The following is a 15,671-nucleotide window of genomic DNA, read 5'->3' on the forward strand; positions in this document are numbered from 1 at the left end:
GATCCCTAGACTATTGCGAACTATAATCTCTTTATTTTCAATTTCGCTATATAATCACTACGATCAATATCGCAGTGATAAACGCCAATCCGTGTGTATGTGTGTTTTTTTTTTTTTTTTTTTTTTTTAAGAGCATTGCCTATATAGGGATTTAGCGGGTGTTTTTAGCACTCACAGAGGCAAAATAATATAATCTTACATCCTAGATCATATATGTGATCTAGGTTAGTATATATGATCTAGGGTTTTACATTGACAATATAGCAAGTTAGCGGTTTCTGCACGGCTTCACAGCGGATTTTTAAGAATCGAGTTGGCTATACTGAATATGTCACAGTCATAAGCGTTGCTTACGAGATTATCGTAACCAACGGTCATAAGCCACTGCCATCGTGATCTACAGCAGGCCGTAATGCAGGATGTGTGACGTCATTCGATGGGTCGGGTTTTTCTATTTGAGTATACGGAGCTGAGTGAAATATATTACTTTAATGCGTGTCGGTGCTCAATTTTATTTAGTGTAATGTGTGTATAAGATACGTTCACTTCTTATTGCATAATATGTTGCAGAAATAATTACAAAACTGTGTTATTTTAATGTGAACGGAGTTTTACATGTTAACATAACCTGTTTGCATCAACATTTTAAGTTTGGAATGGAAGCTATTTTGAGATTTAATAAAGAAGAATTATACCGAATTATTTATATTGTGATTTTAATTTAGCACATCTATCTTCCTTACTTGTAGGTAGAAAATTTACCACAGTCCCTCCTATGAAATTAGTGTAGGTACGTACGGTTGTGTGTTACTTCATCTGGTAGGGTAGATAAATATAATTCAATACGACCCAGTATAGTAGGGAACAAATAAATAATACAATTAAATTGTTATTCAATGTAATGTGTGCATAAGTTCCGGCTAGTTCCATTTATTTGTTGCATAATGTGGCAGGAATAATTATAAAACTTATTTTTATGTGAAGAGAATTCACCATGTTAACATAACCTATTTGCGCCAACATTTTAAGTTGAGAACGAAAGCTATTGTGAGATTTAATAAAGAAAAATATATTTAGGACAAACTTCAGAACACGTTTATCTTCCTTACTTATAGGTAGAAAATTCACCACAGTCCCTCTTATGAAATGTACATACGGTTATATTACTTAACTAGGGTTAAACGAGCGCAGAGATATAATTCCGGTAACTTCTGAACTGAAAACAGTTGAATTTATTTTTTGTGGAGATGCATTTCATCCTCTAAGCAAGGCATAATAAAAGCCTAAATTAACCGAACTAATTAGTATATGCAAGGTGTATGAATACGAAGGGAACTACCTCAACGCTAGTTTAGCCCTGGTAACATATTAAACTAATCAGACTGGAGTACCGTATGAAACGAATAAATACAATTGAAGTGTAGACAAATTGCATTTACAAGTTATACGTAGCGTTATGCTTAATTATTATGCATAATTGCGAATATAGAAATAAGGCAAGTACTGATAGAGTAAACATAACCTATAATGTCAACACATCAAAATATGCGTGCGATGCAACTGAAAATTGTTGAAACGCGCTTAAATGAATGTGCAAGAACTTCGTAATGAAGCGAGCGTGCTTTATTTCAATTAATTACAATACTATATACTGTAACAGTAATGAAAACTATAAGGTATAATTTTTCATAATATACTATATGTATCTCGCTTTTAGTTCAAATTGTGTGTATTATCAAACGTATTATTTATAATGTAGATTATTCACACATAAGAAGGGCGCAATAATTTTAATTTAATAAAACAAATACGGTAAACTAATAAAAATGGATTAGACAAGAGTAACATCAGTAACGCTGCACTTAGGCCTAATCATAATTTACTTTACATCCCAGTCAATGTTTCACTTTCACGTGTATATTATTACACATATTTACTGTTTATAACACCAAAAATTCACTTAACCACATAAGGGCGCAATATTTAATCGAAATAAAGGCAGGTATTACACATACGAACTTTGCCTGCAACAACATAATTTTCACACCAAAAATAATATTATACCTTACGTTGCAAGTGAATTGTGTCTCAAGTTCTCATAGTCACTGTTTAAAATTTTACTGACGCGATTACACTGCATTTCAGAGAAATATATGTTATTTTTCATGTACTGCAACTAATTGATATGGTTGAAAGACCGCTCTTCGCAATCAGCTATTAAGCGAGTCATGTGATCTGCCTTACGGCCTGTATTAGATCATGATGGCAGTGCATAAGCCCGCCACAGTCAAATCAAACTTACTGATGCGAACTCTCTCCATTCTGTGTCAATTTGCGATTAATATACGACACACAAATTCACGAAGTTATTGGTATGACAAATATTGATCAAATAAATGCAAATGTTTTCAAGATTGTTTTATGATATAATTATTAAACACAATATGTCCAACTTTTAAGTCTTTAAAATCAGACCTACACATGGGATACGACGTAACGTTTGCAGAATGTTCCATTCCGACACTATAACCATAGTAATACCTATAGACCTACATGCTACAACCGTAGACAAATATAATTTCGTGACTAATAAACGGTTGAAATAATTTGAGCTGGTTTCTTCAGATATACAACTACGATGCATGACTTTGCTGGCAGTCATTTTGGGCATGTACGAAAATTTCTAGGCAGTAGATCTCGCGTCTCGCGACTCCGATTAGCTAGCGCACAGATTTTAGTGCCAAACAAAAGATGTTGCCAATATCTGTCGATTTAAACCAAATGTATCTACATAAAATCCACAGCCGTGTCCTCTACACCTCACCACGATTTTTTTATTTCTTCTGGAAGTCTGGCTCGGGATCTCACAGAATATTGATGGAATGATGATAATGGTGAAAGCAAACGGGAGAACTCCGAAAAAACCTCTCACACCCTCTTTCTCTGTCACAAATTCCTTCTTGACTTAGATGAGGATCAAACCCAGATCGTCACCATGGAAGACAGAAAGTCTAACCACTCAACCACAAGCGATAGAAGAAACTAATCGAGAAGTTCCCAGAATTGTGAAAATTGGTCATATATTTTGGCACATTATGTTTTTTTCGAACTTTATAATTGTGCCTGAGAAATTCTTTGCTTGAGAGTGGGACACTTATACCATGAACTTCGGCTATCACGTCTTGATTCTTTGAAAACTTTGCTTTTTACCATTTCTTTTGACTGATGTGATTTCATAAATAAATTAGTATTACAGGTATATATGATATTCCTCGCTTGCCCTCATTGCTACTTCCATATTTCTTCATGGACTAGTAATTGATATTAGGTTCAAATTGTTTCTTTTTAATTAATATTAATACTCCAGGCACTGAAATGAGTCATTTTTTCTTTCTTTCTTTCTTTAACCGTTTTACTTCTCCTGAATAGTAGCGGTACTGTTTTAATTAATATTCTAGGCTAATTCACCTCAAGCTAACATTTTTTGTTATACAAAAGAAAACCCTGGAAATAATGACAGGTGTGCATAAAAGGACACCATGTAAAGAGATTTTCCAAAATATATAAATCTTCACCTTACTTTGTGACAGGGGCGTATGCAAGGGGGGAGGGCGGCTACAGGGTTTGAAACCCACCTTTAACTTTCTGAAAAAATGACATATCCTACATTTGAGTTTTTTTATATATATAATCGTTTCCACTTCTCTAATTTTTCACTTTCAGAGTAACAAAATCTATGACATAAGGCATAGTCCTCCTACCCCTCCTTCAATATAATTCCTATGTTTGGTGCTGCGGCACTTTCGAATTACTGTATATTAATGCTATCCTTATTATAGAGAGAGAGACCTACAGCCTAATAATAAAATGAAACCGACACAATATAAAATTTAACTTGCTGTGAAACATACCGAAAAGGTTGTTTTGACAGTTCTGCAGTGCAGATGTTGTTAAATATTGTGCACTGTCGATTTTAAGCTCATTTTAAGAGAGATATTTACCTATTCGTTAGTTTCAGTTCTGATGTTATTGTCAAACTTTCGTATAATGTTTTGTGCATTTGACAGTTCATATTTTTAATATAAACTTCACATTATTGTTCCGGGTGTTTGATATGTCTAAGTGATCACAGAGTTCAATTTTACCATTTTTTGCAAAAAGTCGTGTAGTGATTCTAGTGACAATTTTAGATTGGCAAATGTTTCTTCACAGCCGCAGAGTGCTGATGTTTTTGCGAACATTCTTCCAGGAACTAGTTTTACATGTCCCTGTGAAAACTCAACTAATAATAATAATAATAATAATAATAATAATAATAATAATAATACACAAAATTGTAAATACCGATAATGTAAATTGTAAACAATTTTAATGATTCCCCCCCCCCTCTCCCTTGACAAAATTCTGCATACGCCACTGCTATGTGAGTACATTCTTTCTCAAATGATGTTTTATGTTAAAAACAAGATACATTTAGTATGATACTAATTTAATCAGAACATTCACAATTTTAATACGTGGCAATTCTGACCTCCATCAACCCTTTGTTTAGAGGGTGGAAGTTATATAACTGTGCAGATTTTAACAGCTTATTCCTTTGACAGATTACAACAAAAAATTCCAATGTAATTTTAGTCCCAAATGAATATTTTTCTCAGAAAAAAAAAAAAAAACTTCCCCTAAATGTTAACACTGTTTTACTTGATAAGTATTGACCATATGATTCTAATTTTTACTCTCATCATTAGAGAAACTGATGAGGAATGATTTGTCCTTTTGCAGTTTTTAAATAAAATGGGCGGTTTTCTTACAAATTCAATAAAATGATTAACAGGTATCAATTAGGAAGTCTGGCGAACCCTATTTCTCTTTTAATTCTACAAATAATGACCTCAATTTTTTCTCAATATGAGCCATTTTACACAAAATTACTATGTAACACACACATGCATACATTTTTTATTAGACTACACTCAACAACGAAGCACTTTCAGAGAACATCAATATAGCACGACGTAATGTGACGGAAGGCTAGCCTCATCCTGTACGGAGATGTGGCGAATCGATACCTCCTTCCTAATCCCCCTCTCAAGCTTGCGAGTCAAGATCGTAGCCATGCCTTTAGAGGCTTTTGCCTTAAGCCTCGCTGCTCGGGCTGCTCTCTCCATACTGGAATGACTGCCAACAGTGAACTTAATATATGAAAGGATCGGAGTGCAACCAAGATGTGTTGTGATATATCATTATTACGATCTTATAGGTCTACTGTTACTAGGAATAATAAATAAATTTTTGGGATAGGCTAAGCCTCTTAAGACTTCGTCATTGATGAATATACATCTTGATTACATGGCGGAAACAAGGCGAGGGTACCAGTAGTCATTAATTAAATAAAATACCATAATACTTAGGCTGACCAGACGTCCCTGATTTCCGGGGACAGTCCCCGGTTTTGAGTTGCTGTCCCCGAGGAGCAAATGTCCCCGTTTTTGTCCCCAGAAGTTTTGATTTTGTTTCAATAACATTTTACATGTAAATATTTAAGTATCGTGATGAAACTACTGTAACTCATGCACATTTCTGAATGATTCTCTGTATGAGACAGAAGAACCAGCAAGCACAGTATGAGATATTCTGCACACTTTGAGAAGAACATAGCATCTTTGTCTTTATTTGCGTTGCGCAGAAGTGTTAGAACTGCCGCAGTGTCCATTTTTAAGTAATTAAAAAATTAGGAGTTCTGTGACAAATCAACAAGTGAAAAGAGGTCTGATGTTTTTCAGCATTTCAAAAAAAAAATCCATTCCATTTGAAAATCTTCTCAAAATAGTGTCATTAATCATGTGTCTTTCAGTCAGTAATTCATCATTTGAAAGACTTTTTTTTCTACACAATGAATTTAATCTGGACTGATGAAAAGTCAAGAATAAAAATTGAAACAGTTAAAGCTTTGTTATAAGTGAAAACAAACTTTTATTTCTCATGTGAAGAACTTAGTGTGAAACTGTATGGGAATGAACAGATCCTTAAAAATATATATTCTTCAGATTAAGTACTTGTAAAACGTGTGTTAGAGTTCAGTGTGTACAATATTATGTGAAAGACTTCCATGCATGAGTCAGTACTGAAACTGAATTCTTACTTACTTACAAATGGCTTTTAAGGAACCCGAAGGTTCATTGCCACCCTCACATAAGCCCGCCATCGGTCCCTATCCTGTGCAACACTAATCCAGTATCTATCATCATATCCCACCTCCCTCAAATCCATTTTAATATTATCCTCCCATCTACGTCTCGGCCTCCCCAAAGGTCTTTTTCCCTCCGGTCTCCCAACTAACACTCTATATACATTTCTGGATTCGCCCATATGTGCTACATGCCCTGCCCATCGCAAACGTCTGGATTTAATGTTCCTAATTATGTCAGGTGAAGAATACAATGCATGCAGTTCTGCGTTGTGTAACTTTCTCCATTCTCCTGTAACTTCATCCCGCTTAGCCCCAAATATTTTCCTAAGCACCTTATTCTCAAACACCCTTAACCTATGTTCCTCTCTCAAAGTGAGAGTCCAAGTTTCACAACCATACAGAACAACCGGTAATATAACTGTCTTATAAATTCTAACTTTCAGATTTTTTGACAGCAGACTAGATGATAAAAGCTTCTCAACCGAATAATAACACGCATTTCCCATATTTATTCTGCGTTTAATTTCCTTCTGAGTGTCATTTATATTTGTTATTGTTGCTCCAAGATATTTGAATTTTTCCACCCCTTCGAAGGATAAATCTCCAATTTTTATATTTCTATTTCGTACAATATTCTGGTCACGAGACATAATCATATACCTTGTCTTTTCGGGATTTACTTCCAAACCGATTGCTTTACTTACTTCAAGTAAAATTTCCGTGTTTTCCCTAATCGTTTGTGGATTTTCTCCAAACATATTCACGTCACCCGCAGAGACAAGAAGCTGATGTAACCCATTCAATTCCAAACCCTGCCTGTTATCCTGAACTTTCCTAATGGCATATTCTAAAGCGAAGTTAAAAAGTAAAGGTGATAGTGCATCTCCCTGCTTTAGCCCGCAGTGAATTGGAAAAGCATCACATAGAAACTGACCTATAAGGACTCTGCTGTATGTTTCACTGAGACACATTTTAATTAATCGAACTAGTTTCGTGGGAATACCAAATTCAATAAGAATATCATATAATACTTCCCTCTTAACCGAGTCATATGCCTTTTTGAAATCCATGAATAACTGATGTACTGTACCCTTATACTCCCACTTTTTCTCCAATATCTGTCGAATATAAAAAATCTGATCAATACCGGTAGTCGATCTGTTACGCCTAAAACCACACTGATGATCCCCAATAATTTCATCTACATATGGAGTTAATCTTCTCAAAAGGATATTCGACAAAATTTTGTATGACGTCAACAAAAGTGATATTCCTCGAAAGTTACCACAGTTGGTTTTGTCCCCTTCTTAAAAATAGGTACACTTATGGACTCCTTCCATTGTTCTGGTTCAATTTCCTTTTCCCAAATAGCAAGTATAAGTTTATAAATTTCGCTATATAATGCACTTCCACCCTCTTGTATTAATTGTGCTGGAATTTGATCGATACCTGGAGACTTGTACTTTTTCAGACTTTCTATCACAATTTCGACTTCCGAAAGCGTGGGTTTGGGTATAAATGGCTCAGCAGTTTGTATTTCAATTTCGTCCCGATCATTTCTATTTGGCCTATGTACATTTAGTAGTTGCGCAAAATAGTTTTTCCATCTGTTTAGGATTGATGGAGAGTCTGCAAGCAAGTCACCATTCTCATCCTTGATCACGTTTACCCTTGGCTGATATCCGTTCTTAAATTCCTTTATACCCTTATACAAATCTCTAATGTTTTTATTCTTACTAATTGTTTCTACCTCATTCAGTTTTACCTTCAAGTAACCTCTCTTTTTATTTCTAAGTGTACGACTTGCTTCCCGTCTTTCATTTAAATAATTATCTCTCTTCTCCTCAACTGGATCCTGTAAGAATTTCAATTTTGCCTGTTTCCTTCTTTCTACTACCATGCAACAATCTTCATCAAACCACGGTTTTTTTCTTAGTTTCATAATAACCTATGCTCTGCTCAGCTGCAATTTTGATACTATCTCTGATATTTTCCCACACGCTGTTAACATCTAATTCTTTCTCAACTTTGTCGGAACTTTCTAAAGTGGCAAACGTATTCGAAATTTCGACCTGATAATTTTGCATAGTTTCCTCGTCCTTTAATTTCAAAATATTGAATTTAGTAATAATAACTTGTTGCTCTACTCGCTTGGCTACAGTGAAAACAGTGCAATGTTCAATTTGTTTTTGTCTGCTTTACTGTGTCACTTGATGATGACTCATAAAAAAGTCGAAAATATTCGTGAAACAAAATATAATATGATCAGTGAAATACACTTTAATGTGATGTAATAAAACAGAATTCATTTCTGCTTCATACTTAGGTAGGTTATTGACTGAAAATTATACAAAACTAATTCATATTACAAGCTGAACTTATCTGAATTGTCAACATGACTTTTAAATAACACAGGAAAGTTTAAAAAATTGTTTATTTAGCAAATTTAATTAATAATTAACAAAATATGAAATAAAATTAAGGCTACAGGAATCATATTGTGACTGTCCCTTATATTGTTACTAAGTTAGTACTATAAGTAAAGTTATTTATAGCATCCACTATGAGACATTCTATTTTTTCCTCTGGAAATTGTAATCGTATTTTTTTTTAATTATGATACATGTTCATTTTATTTTTTTGGTATTTTTGTGTTCGAGTAATCATATAAATTACTTTGATGTCTTTAATAAAAGAATAGAAAAAGATATTGTTTTTAAATAAAATCATTTACACACTTATGAGTTTGCCGATTCTTTTCTTTGTCTCCGTAGAGTGGCCAACTTCTTCCTCGTTTCCAATGCCTCTGCCCGTTCAGCCTCCATTTGCTGCTTGACGGAAAGAGGGACGTCAGGTATAGCATATGCCAATACCCCGGCTAAAGAAAGTATCACGTGTTCGAATAAGACGACAAAGATGAACCGGGTCGCAAGGACGAGCCAGTGGTCGTAACTGTGTGCATATCTGTTAGAACTTGACGGGGGTTCTCGAAAAGCTTTGTACCTACATGTATCATACTGTAAATTACCTTGTCCATAATCCTTTGTGTCAAATGCAGATAAAGTCCAATTAACATAACCTGCGAGATGCCAATCATTCTTTATTCTGTAAATAAGACGTGGTGCAAAATCACTCGTGAACGCGATGACGAAGGCATTGAAGGCTACTGCCAAGTACGTAATCCCCTGAATGATGCCGTCCCAGGCTCCCAGCCCACGGACTTTGCGAGGCAGTGCTCTACGCTTGGAGACGAGCAGCTTATAAGCATCCACTCTGATCTCAATGATGTTGTTGACCAGGGCGAAGAACGGCGCGAGAGGAAAAGCTGCTACGAATAGAGTAACAAAACCGTATTGAACCACCATTTCCAGCTGCTCTCCAAAGAGAGATGTACTTGTGAATTCAACAAGGGCGAAATCTTTCTCCCACGCTGGTAGGATTTCTGTGTTAAAATGGCCAAATCGAAGTCTGTTCCACAGAATCACCAACTGCGGTTGCGCAAATTCTAAAATATTGGAGAATAACTGTTTTCCCACCATCACAATGGACAGCTGTATGAAAACCTCCGAGAAGCACCCAGTTGGATCGCACACGTCGGCACTAAGCCCGTAATTCGTATCCCACAAAACCTGGTCTCCGGGATAAGTGTAGAAACTCCCTTTGAAAAACGCTATGTATATAAGACCGGAATAAAAATTTATGAACTCAAAAACAAACACTTTAAATGTATAACTGTCATCGTACTCTGACTGCGTTCGGGGATTTTCCAAGTCCGTTAATATATGTGCAATGTAAGTAAATATGTACTCAAATATCATCATCACAACTAGATTCATTAAAGCGCTCGTGGTCGTCACAAATATGCTCTTGTGGCTCCTAACGAACTCGCTCGGCGATTTTTCCATGGCAATTCTCACTTCAACTCTGTACACCAAAAGCCCATAAAATACAGAAACCGCAGCTGCAGACAGCAATACGATTACAGTCGTGGTCAAAGAATAGCGAATTATCTTTTCGTGAAATGGTATGTAAGGTTCACTTTTTCCTGTTATGGGATTAAATCTTTCTTTCTTTGTTTTCATTTCAAAATCCGGACGTGGATCTTCGTACTCCACTCTTAAATCCCAACGCAAGGATAATACTGACTGTTCCCTTTTCCAAAGTTCAATAAACACCGTCCCCCAGAACGACATAGCCGCAGCGAAGACTACTGTTGAGGGATTGTCGAACAAATAAGACAACTGTGAGTACACGCAGGAATCTCGAAGAGGAATGAATTTGCATTCCGTTGTATTCCAGCAGGAGGGACACAGTGTTAGGTTACTGACACATATTTCCTTGCTCGGAATCATGTCTTCTGATCTTAACGAAATAAGTCCGTAGAGGAAAACAAGAATACCAAGAACGGATGCAATTACAAGCATTTTTGTATAGTGCCCAAGCCAATCAAAATAAAGAGCAACTTCTTCACCAAAGTATTCTTTAACAAGATGTATCGGCTGCATTTTGTAGAACGTGGACATTAAGTCTGCCCATTCTACAAACAATTTTCGTCTAGCCGTTCTTTCTCCGTCTACATTATCTTCTATGTAAGTTCCTTCGTGCAATGGGTAAGCTGCAACATATATATTTGCATTTAAAAGTCTTTGGATCCCAAATTCCCTTGATCCAGGACCGAATTTCGTTCTTGACAAAATATCCCATACAATTCTAATTCTGTCTAGATTAGTAAATTTCGGCTGAATTTCTTTGATAAGAGTTTCTGAAGTATCTCCTTGGAAGGAAGATCTATATATTCTAGTAGGCTTCTTACTTTCGGGTTGAATTATTTTCATGAGTCTCGAGAAAAAAGTATCTTTTTCTTCCTCATATTCTTCTTTGTACACAAGTTTCACGTTAAGAATCTCTGCATTGTGTAGAAGAACTTTATTCGGTAGATGTAGTTTAATAAAGAACAAATTATGCCTTCTACCCAAAGACTGTTCTTTCTCCACTTCCAGACCAGCATCTATTAAGCCAGCTAAAAATTCACCTCGCTTTCTGTCTCGTTCGGTAATACCATGGTCATAAAACGCAAGCACAAAGTCAATACGGCGCTTTCCATCTCTGAAACAGGAATGTCCGAATTTGTAAGATCCAGGAATTCCTGACTCGTCGCTACGAGGATCTGGTACATCATCGTTTGTTCTTGAAGAACTCGGATCCATAATAAGAAAGTCGTAGGTCTTTATGATCACGGAATATGAACAACCATCACAATAGTTTCGTATGTATTGTACTAATGTCAATGAAATTGCATTCACGTAAACAATAGCACATCAACATAGCAGGTATGGCAACCTGAATTACTATATAATAAAATTTGACATGTTTTAATGTAGGCTACGAGATGCAATGCGTTCATATTGAGTAAAACCATAATTATGTGAAGTTCTGAGTCAAACACTCGTAAAATATTTAAGAACTGTGTTTAATGATAATTCTTTTCAATTAAGAAATGTGGTATATTATGTTTTAGGTAGTACATTTTTCTATACAACCAAATGTTATGGATGCAAGCTCGCACAAGAAATTTAAACAGTGATAACAGTGCGACATATCTTCAATAAAAGGTGCAATGCAATTAGCACATATTTCACCCCATAAATTTAACACTATCACAATAAAATTGCGTGTTTATTGAGGAGCTTTAATACTCAGGTCAGAATTTATCCTTTAGGCCTACGATTTTGGGGAAAATACATTTTCAACCTAACAAACAAATACATGGCGGCATTCCCATGAAGAGGGATAGGTATACTCTATTTTATTTTTTAGTAGGTTCTTTTACTACGCTTTATCAACATCTTAGGTTATTTAGCGTCTGATTGAGATGAAGGTGATAATGCCGGTGAAATGAGTCCGGGGTCCAACACTGAAAATTACCCAGCATTTGCTCATATTGAGTTGAGGGAAAACCCCGGAAAAATCCTCAACCAGGTAACTTGTCCCGACCAGGAATCGAACCCGGGCCACCTGGTTTCGCAGCTAGACGCGCTAACCGTTACTCCACAGGTGTGAACACTCTATTTTATTTCAAGGAGTGCAGTTCGGTGGCTCCTTTGAACACCCACTTACAGATTTATGACTTCCCACATAATCACCTCTGACAATTCCATCCTGTTCCCTCGTCCCAACATTGCACAGTTGCCACAATCCTGGTGACCCTCGAAATGAAATAGTGAGACTGACGGGATTCTTGGAATTCGGAAAAGATGCGGCAACTCTGCCTCCACGTGGATTTGACGGGAGCCTGTCAATTCTTCTGAACGAGGGTTGTGATTGGTTACTGACAGGAGACAAGATTTCCGTCACAGTAAGGAAGACATTTATTTATGACAACCAATTAGTAGGGGGTCAGTAGAAGGTCTGTCGGCAAAGTCCTTTCTATGAAACTGCACTCCATGAAATAAAATACAGTATACAACTCTGAGTCTCCAGCTACTACACATAAATCTTCGTGGGTTGAAACTCTTATCAAGGGCAATGCATGGATTCCTCCTATTTTTGAAGGGCTCCTGGCAATATTTATCGGTCATTTCTCAACCATGTTGAATTCCGACGCTGAATAACCTTTGAAATTCAAAGTGTCGTTTAATAAAACTGTTATAGTATAACACGTTAACAATGGACAAACATAAATTTCTGTGGATGAGATTTAAACCCGTTATCGTGGAAACTGTGCTATGAATTTTAAGACTCTTTCAAATCTGGCCAAGTTTCCTTGAATTCAACGTCTAGCATGGTAACTGCTCGACTATCGAGGACGATGGTGAAACCTGGGGCAGGCCGTACCGAATATAGAGCTGCAAGTTCCGCGCGTGAATACGTTGCTGATAGGATTGCTATTAAGGTAAACGTCAGAAGTGACAATTAGCATCTCTTCTTTCCACATATCCTGAAAACTCAGTATATCTTCGCTGTGCTGGGACTCTTGGAAGTACCATCTTGTATGCATTGAGAGTAAACATCTCGGTTGCTATAGTAACCACCGTGCTCTATCCAGGAGCGTATTTTGCGGGAAATTACAAAAGAAAAAGTTTATAATAAAACATAATGTAATAATTTTGTATTATTAGTTTTACCATAGTAATTAAAATTAAAGTAATTGTTAGATATATGTTGTGTAATAATAGGGTCAGCAGTAGCCCAAACCCTTTAACCAGTATACGCCTCTGGTTCTATCGTTTGCTACCCATTTCATATATGCCCGCTTCCATTTGCACTGCATATTGTGAATTTTCTCTCTGCACTCCATTTTACGAGCGGATTTTTCCAATTTAACTTGTTGATTGTTACTCAATTGAGACTGTAGCCCGGTTCTTTACGAATCGTTTGACACCTGTGCGAATGTTCTATCACTTTGCATTATCGAGTTACACTGCTACAGTTGCCTCGCGACACATCAATTTGTGCAACTTCACCATCCCGCGTATCGCTATGTGACGTCACCCGCTTCAACTCAAGGTCACGGTGGCTACAATGATACTTCGTCTGTCGATCGCCGTTTATTTCACTGGAATATGTAGTGTAGTTTAGAAATTATAGGACGATAAAACTGGCCTGAAAATATGTTGCTCGATTTTATGAGATGGCATCCTAATACTGGACCGAACTTACAGACATATTCACGTCAGAACAAGCAAAATTGTTCCTATGAACATGTAGTCGCACATGTTTCATTGTCGGAATACCTATCATTCGGTTTCAACTTTAAATTCATAGTTCTATTCATATGAGATAAGAGTAATTTTGTCCTGTAATATGAGAAAGAGTCAGTAAGTTACACATTGAAAAAACGATCTAGATTTTTTAACGTGGCACCTAAAGCTATAACCACTAGAAGACAGTATTATCGAAGTACGCACAAACGAAATAAAGAAGCAGCAGTTGAAACATGGTGGCACTTCTGCACGAGGAGACTTGATCTGAGCATTGATACACACTTTGTCTCGAGCTGATGATGCACCCAAGATTCATCACCTGTGATTATCTGGACCAGCATATTGTCCCCTTCATCCTTCTGCTCCCATCAATAATAATAATAATAATAATAATAATAATAATAATAATAATAATAATAATAATAATAATAATAAAAGTAAAGAATATCATCACATAGATCTAATTGTCTTCAACAGTAAAAACTAATAGTTTTCGGCCTCACAAGTCACTTAATACATGATTGTACTCGTTTATATTGGCATACTGTAATATCGAAACATGGAATAGGCCAAAAAAGAAAAACTAAGGAGAGAAGTTCGATCCGGTGCTGTGGATGGAGCCCCGGCGTAGTTCAGTGGTAGAGCATTCAGTACGTAGAATTGAAGGTTCTGGATTCTATCCCCAGTGCCAGGGCGAATTTTCCTTCTTTAATAATAAATAATAACCACAACAGAGAATTGTGTAGGCTTAAAAAAATTAATTAGATCTAATAAAATTGTCTAACATATGCAATGACCAGACAGCAGATTTTCGGTCCCTATACAGTGACAAGATGTCACGTTCCTTGGTATACAGAGGGAGCTAGCAATGAGTGCAATGACTTATCTGCAACTGATTTATACCTAACGTTCAGACTGCCTCTGTGGTATGTTGGTCAGCATGCTCGGCTCTCAGTGAATTTTTCTTGAAGAAGAAGAAGAATTCCCTGGGTGTCTAGAGTCTGGAAATTTGTATGATTGTGAGTGTGCCGTGCCGGGTTAATATTAATTAACCAATCATCACAAATAAAGAAAAAATCAGGACTGTCGCTGGGCGGTAACCGTTTCAGCGTCACATTGTTGACTCACATTGTTGACAAGTAACTCCATCTGTTAGCACAACCATGTTAGAGTTAGAATCCTTTAACCTTTCAACCATTTAACACCCAACTAGAATTAGAAGAATTAGTTACAAAATCTGAAACTTCAAACCTGTATTGAAGACTCTAGCAATGGAAGCTATGAATAACAGGTATCCGCCAGAAGAATGGTTACACATATACACAGATGGGTCTACAGCTAATAGCAATTCAGGATCAGGGGCTACATGTGAATTATTCTTATTTTATCATCCAATTGGATATAATACGACAAATTCTGATGTAGAGATAACGGCCATTCATATTGCGTTACAATAGCTCTTAAATAAAATAGACGAATTTTAAAAAACTCACAGATTCTAAAGCAGCAATCTATGCACTTAACTCACATAAAATTATGTCAATCCAAATTCAGAAAATGATACAACTTCACAAGTTACAGAAAAAAAGTCTACTTGCAATGGATACCTGCACATTGTGGAATTGCTAGCAACGAAACTGTTGATCTCTTTGCGAAAAAAGGCTCCAAATTAATTCCAAGTAAAACTAAGAAGTCCACACTTGTGGAGTAATGGTCAGTGTGTCTGGCTGCAAAACCAGGTGGCCCGGGTTAGAATCCCAGTCGGGGCAAGTTACCTG

General features: G+C 36.4%; 1 protein-coding gene across 1 annotated transcript; it reads right to left on the minus strand.

The window, feature by feature from the left end:
* Positions 1 to 8,845: 8,845 nt before the first annotated feature.
* Positions 8,846 to 11,450, minus strand: LOC138708878 (anoctamin-4-like). The gene has a single exon (XM_069842718.1). The coding sequence runs from the start codon at positions 11,395 to 11,397 to the stop codon at positions 8,929 to 8,931; it is 2,469 nt and encodes an 822-aa protein (XP_069698819.1). The 5' UTR covers positions 11,398 to 11,450; the 3' UTR covers positions 8,846 to 8,928.
* Between the last annotated feature and the right edge of the window lie 4,221 nt (positions 11,451 to 15,671).

The sequence above is a fragment of the Periplaneta americana genome, chromosome 1, assembly GCF_040183065.1.
Source record: "Periplaneta americana isolate PAMFEO1 chromosome 1, P.americana_PAMFEO1_priV1, whole genome shotgun sequence".
NCBI classification, from domain to species: domain Eukaryota; kingdom Metazoa; phylum Arthropoda; class Insecta; order Blattodea; family Blattidae; genus Periplaneta; species Periplaneta americana.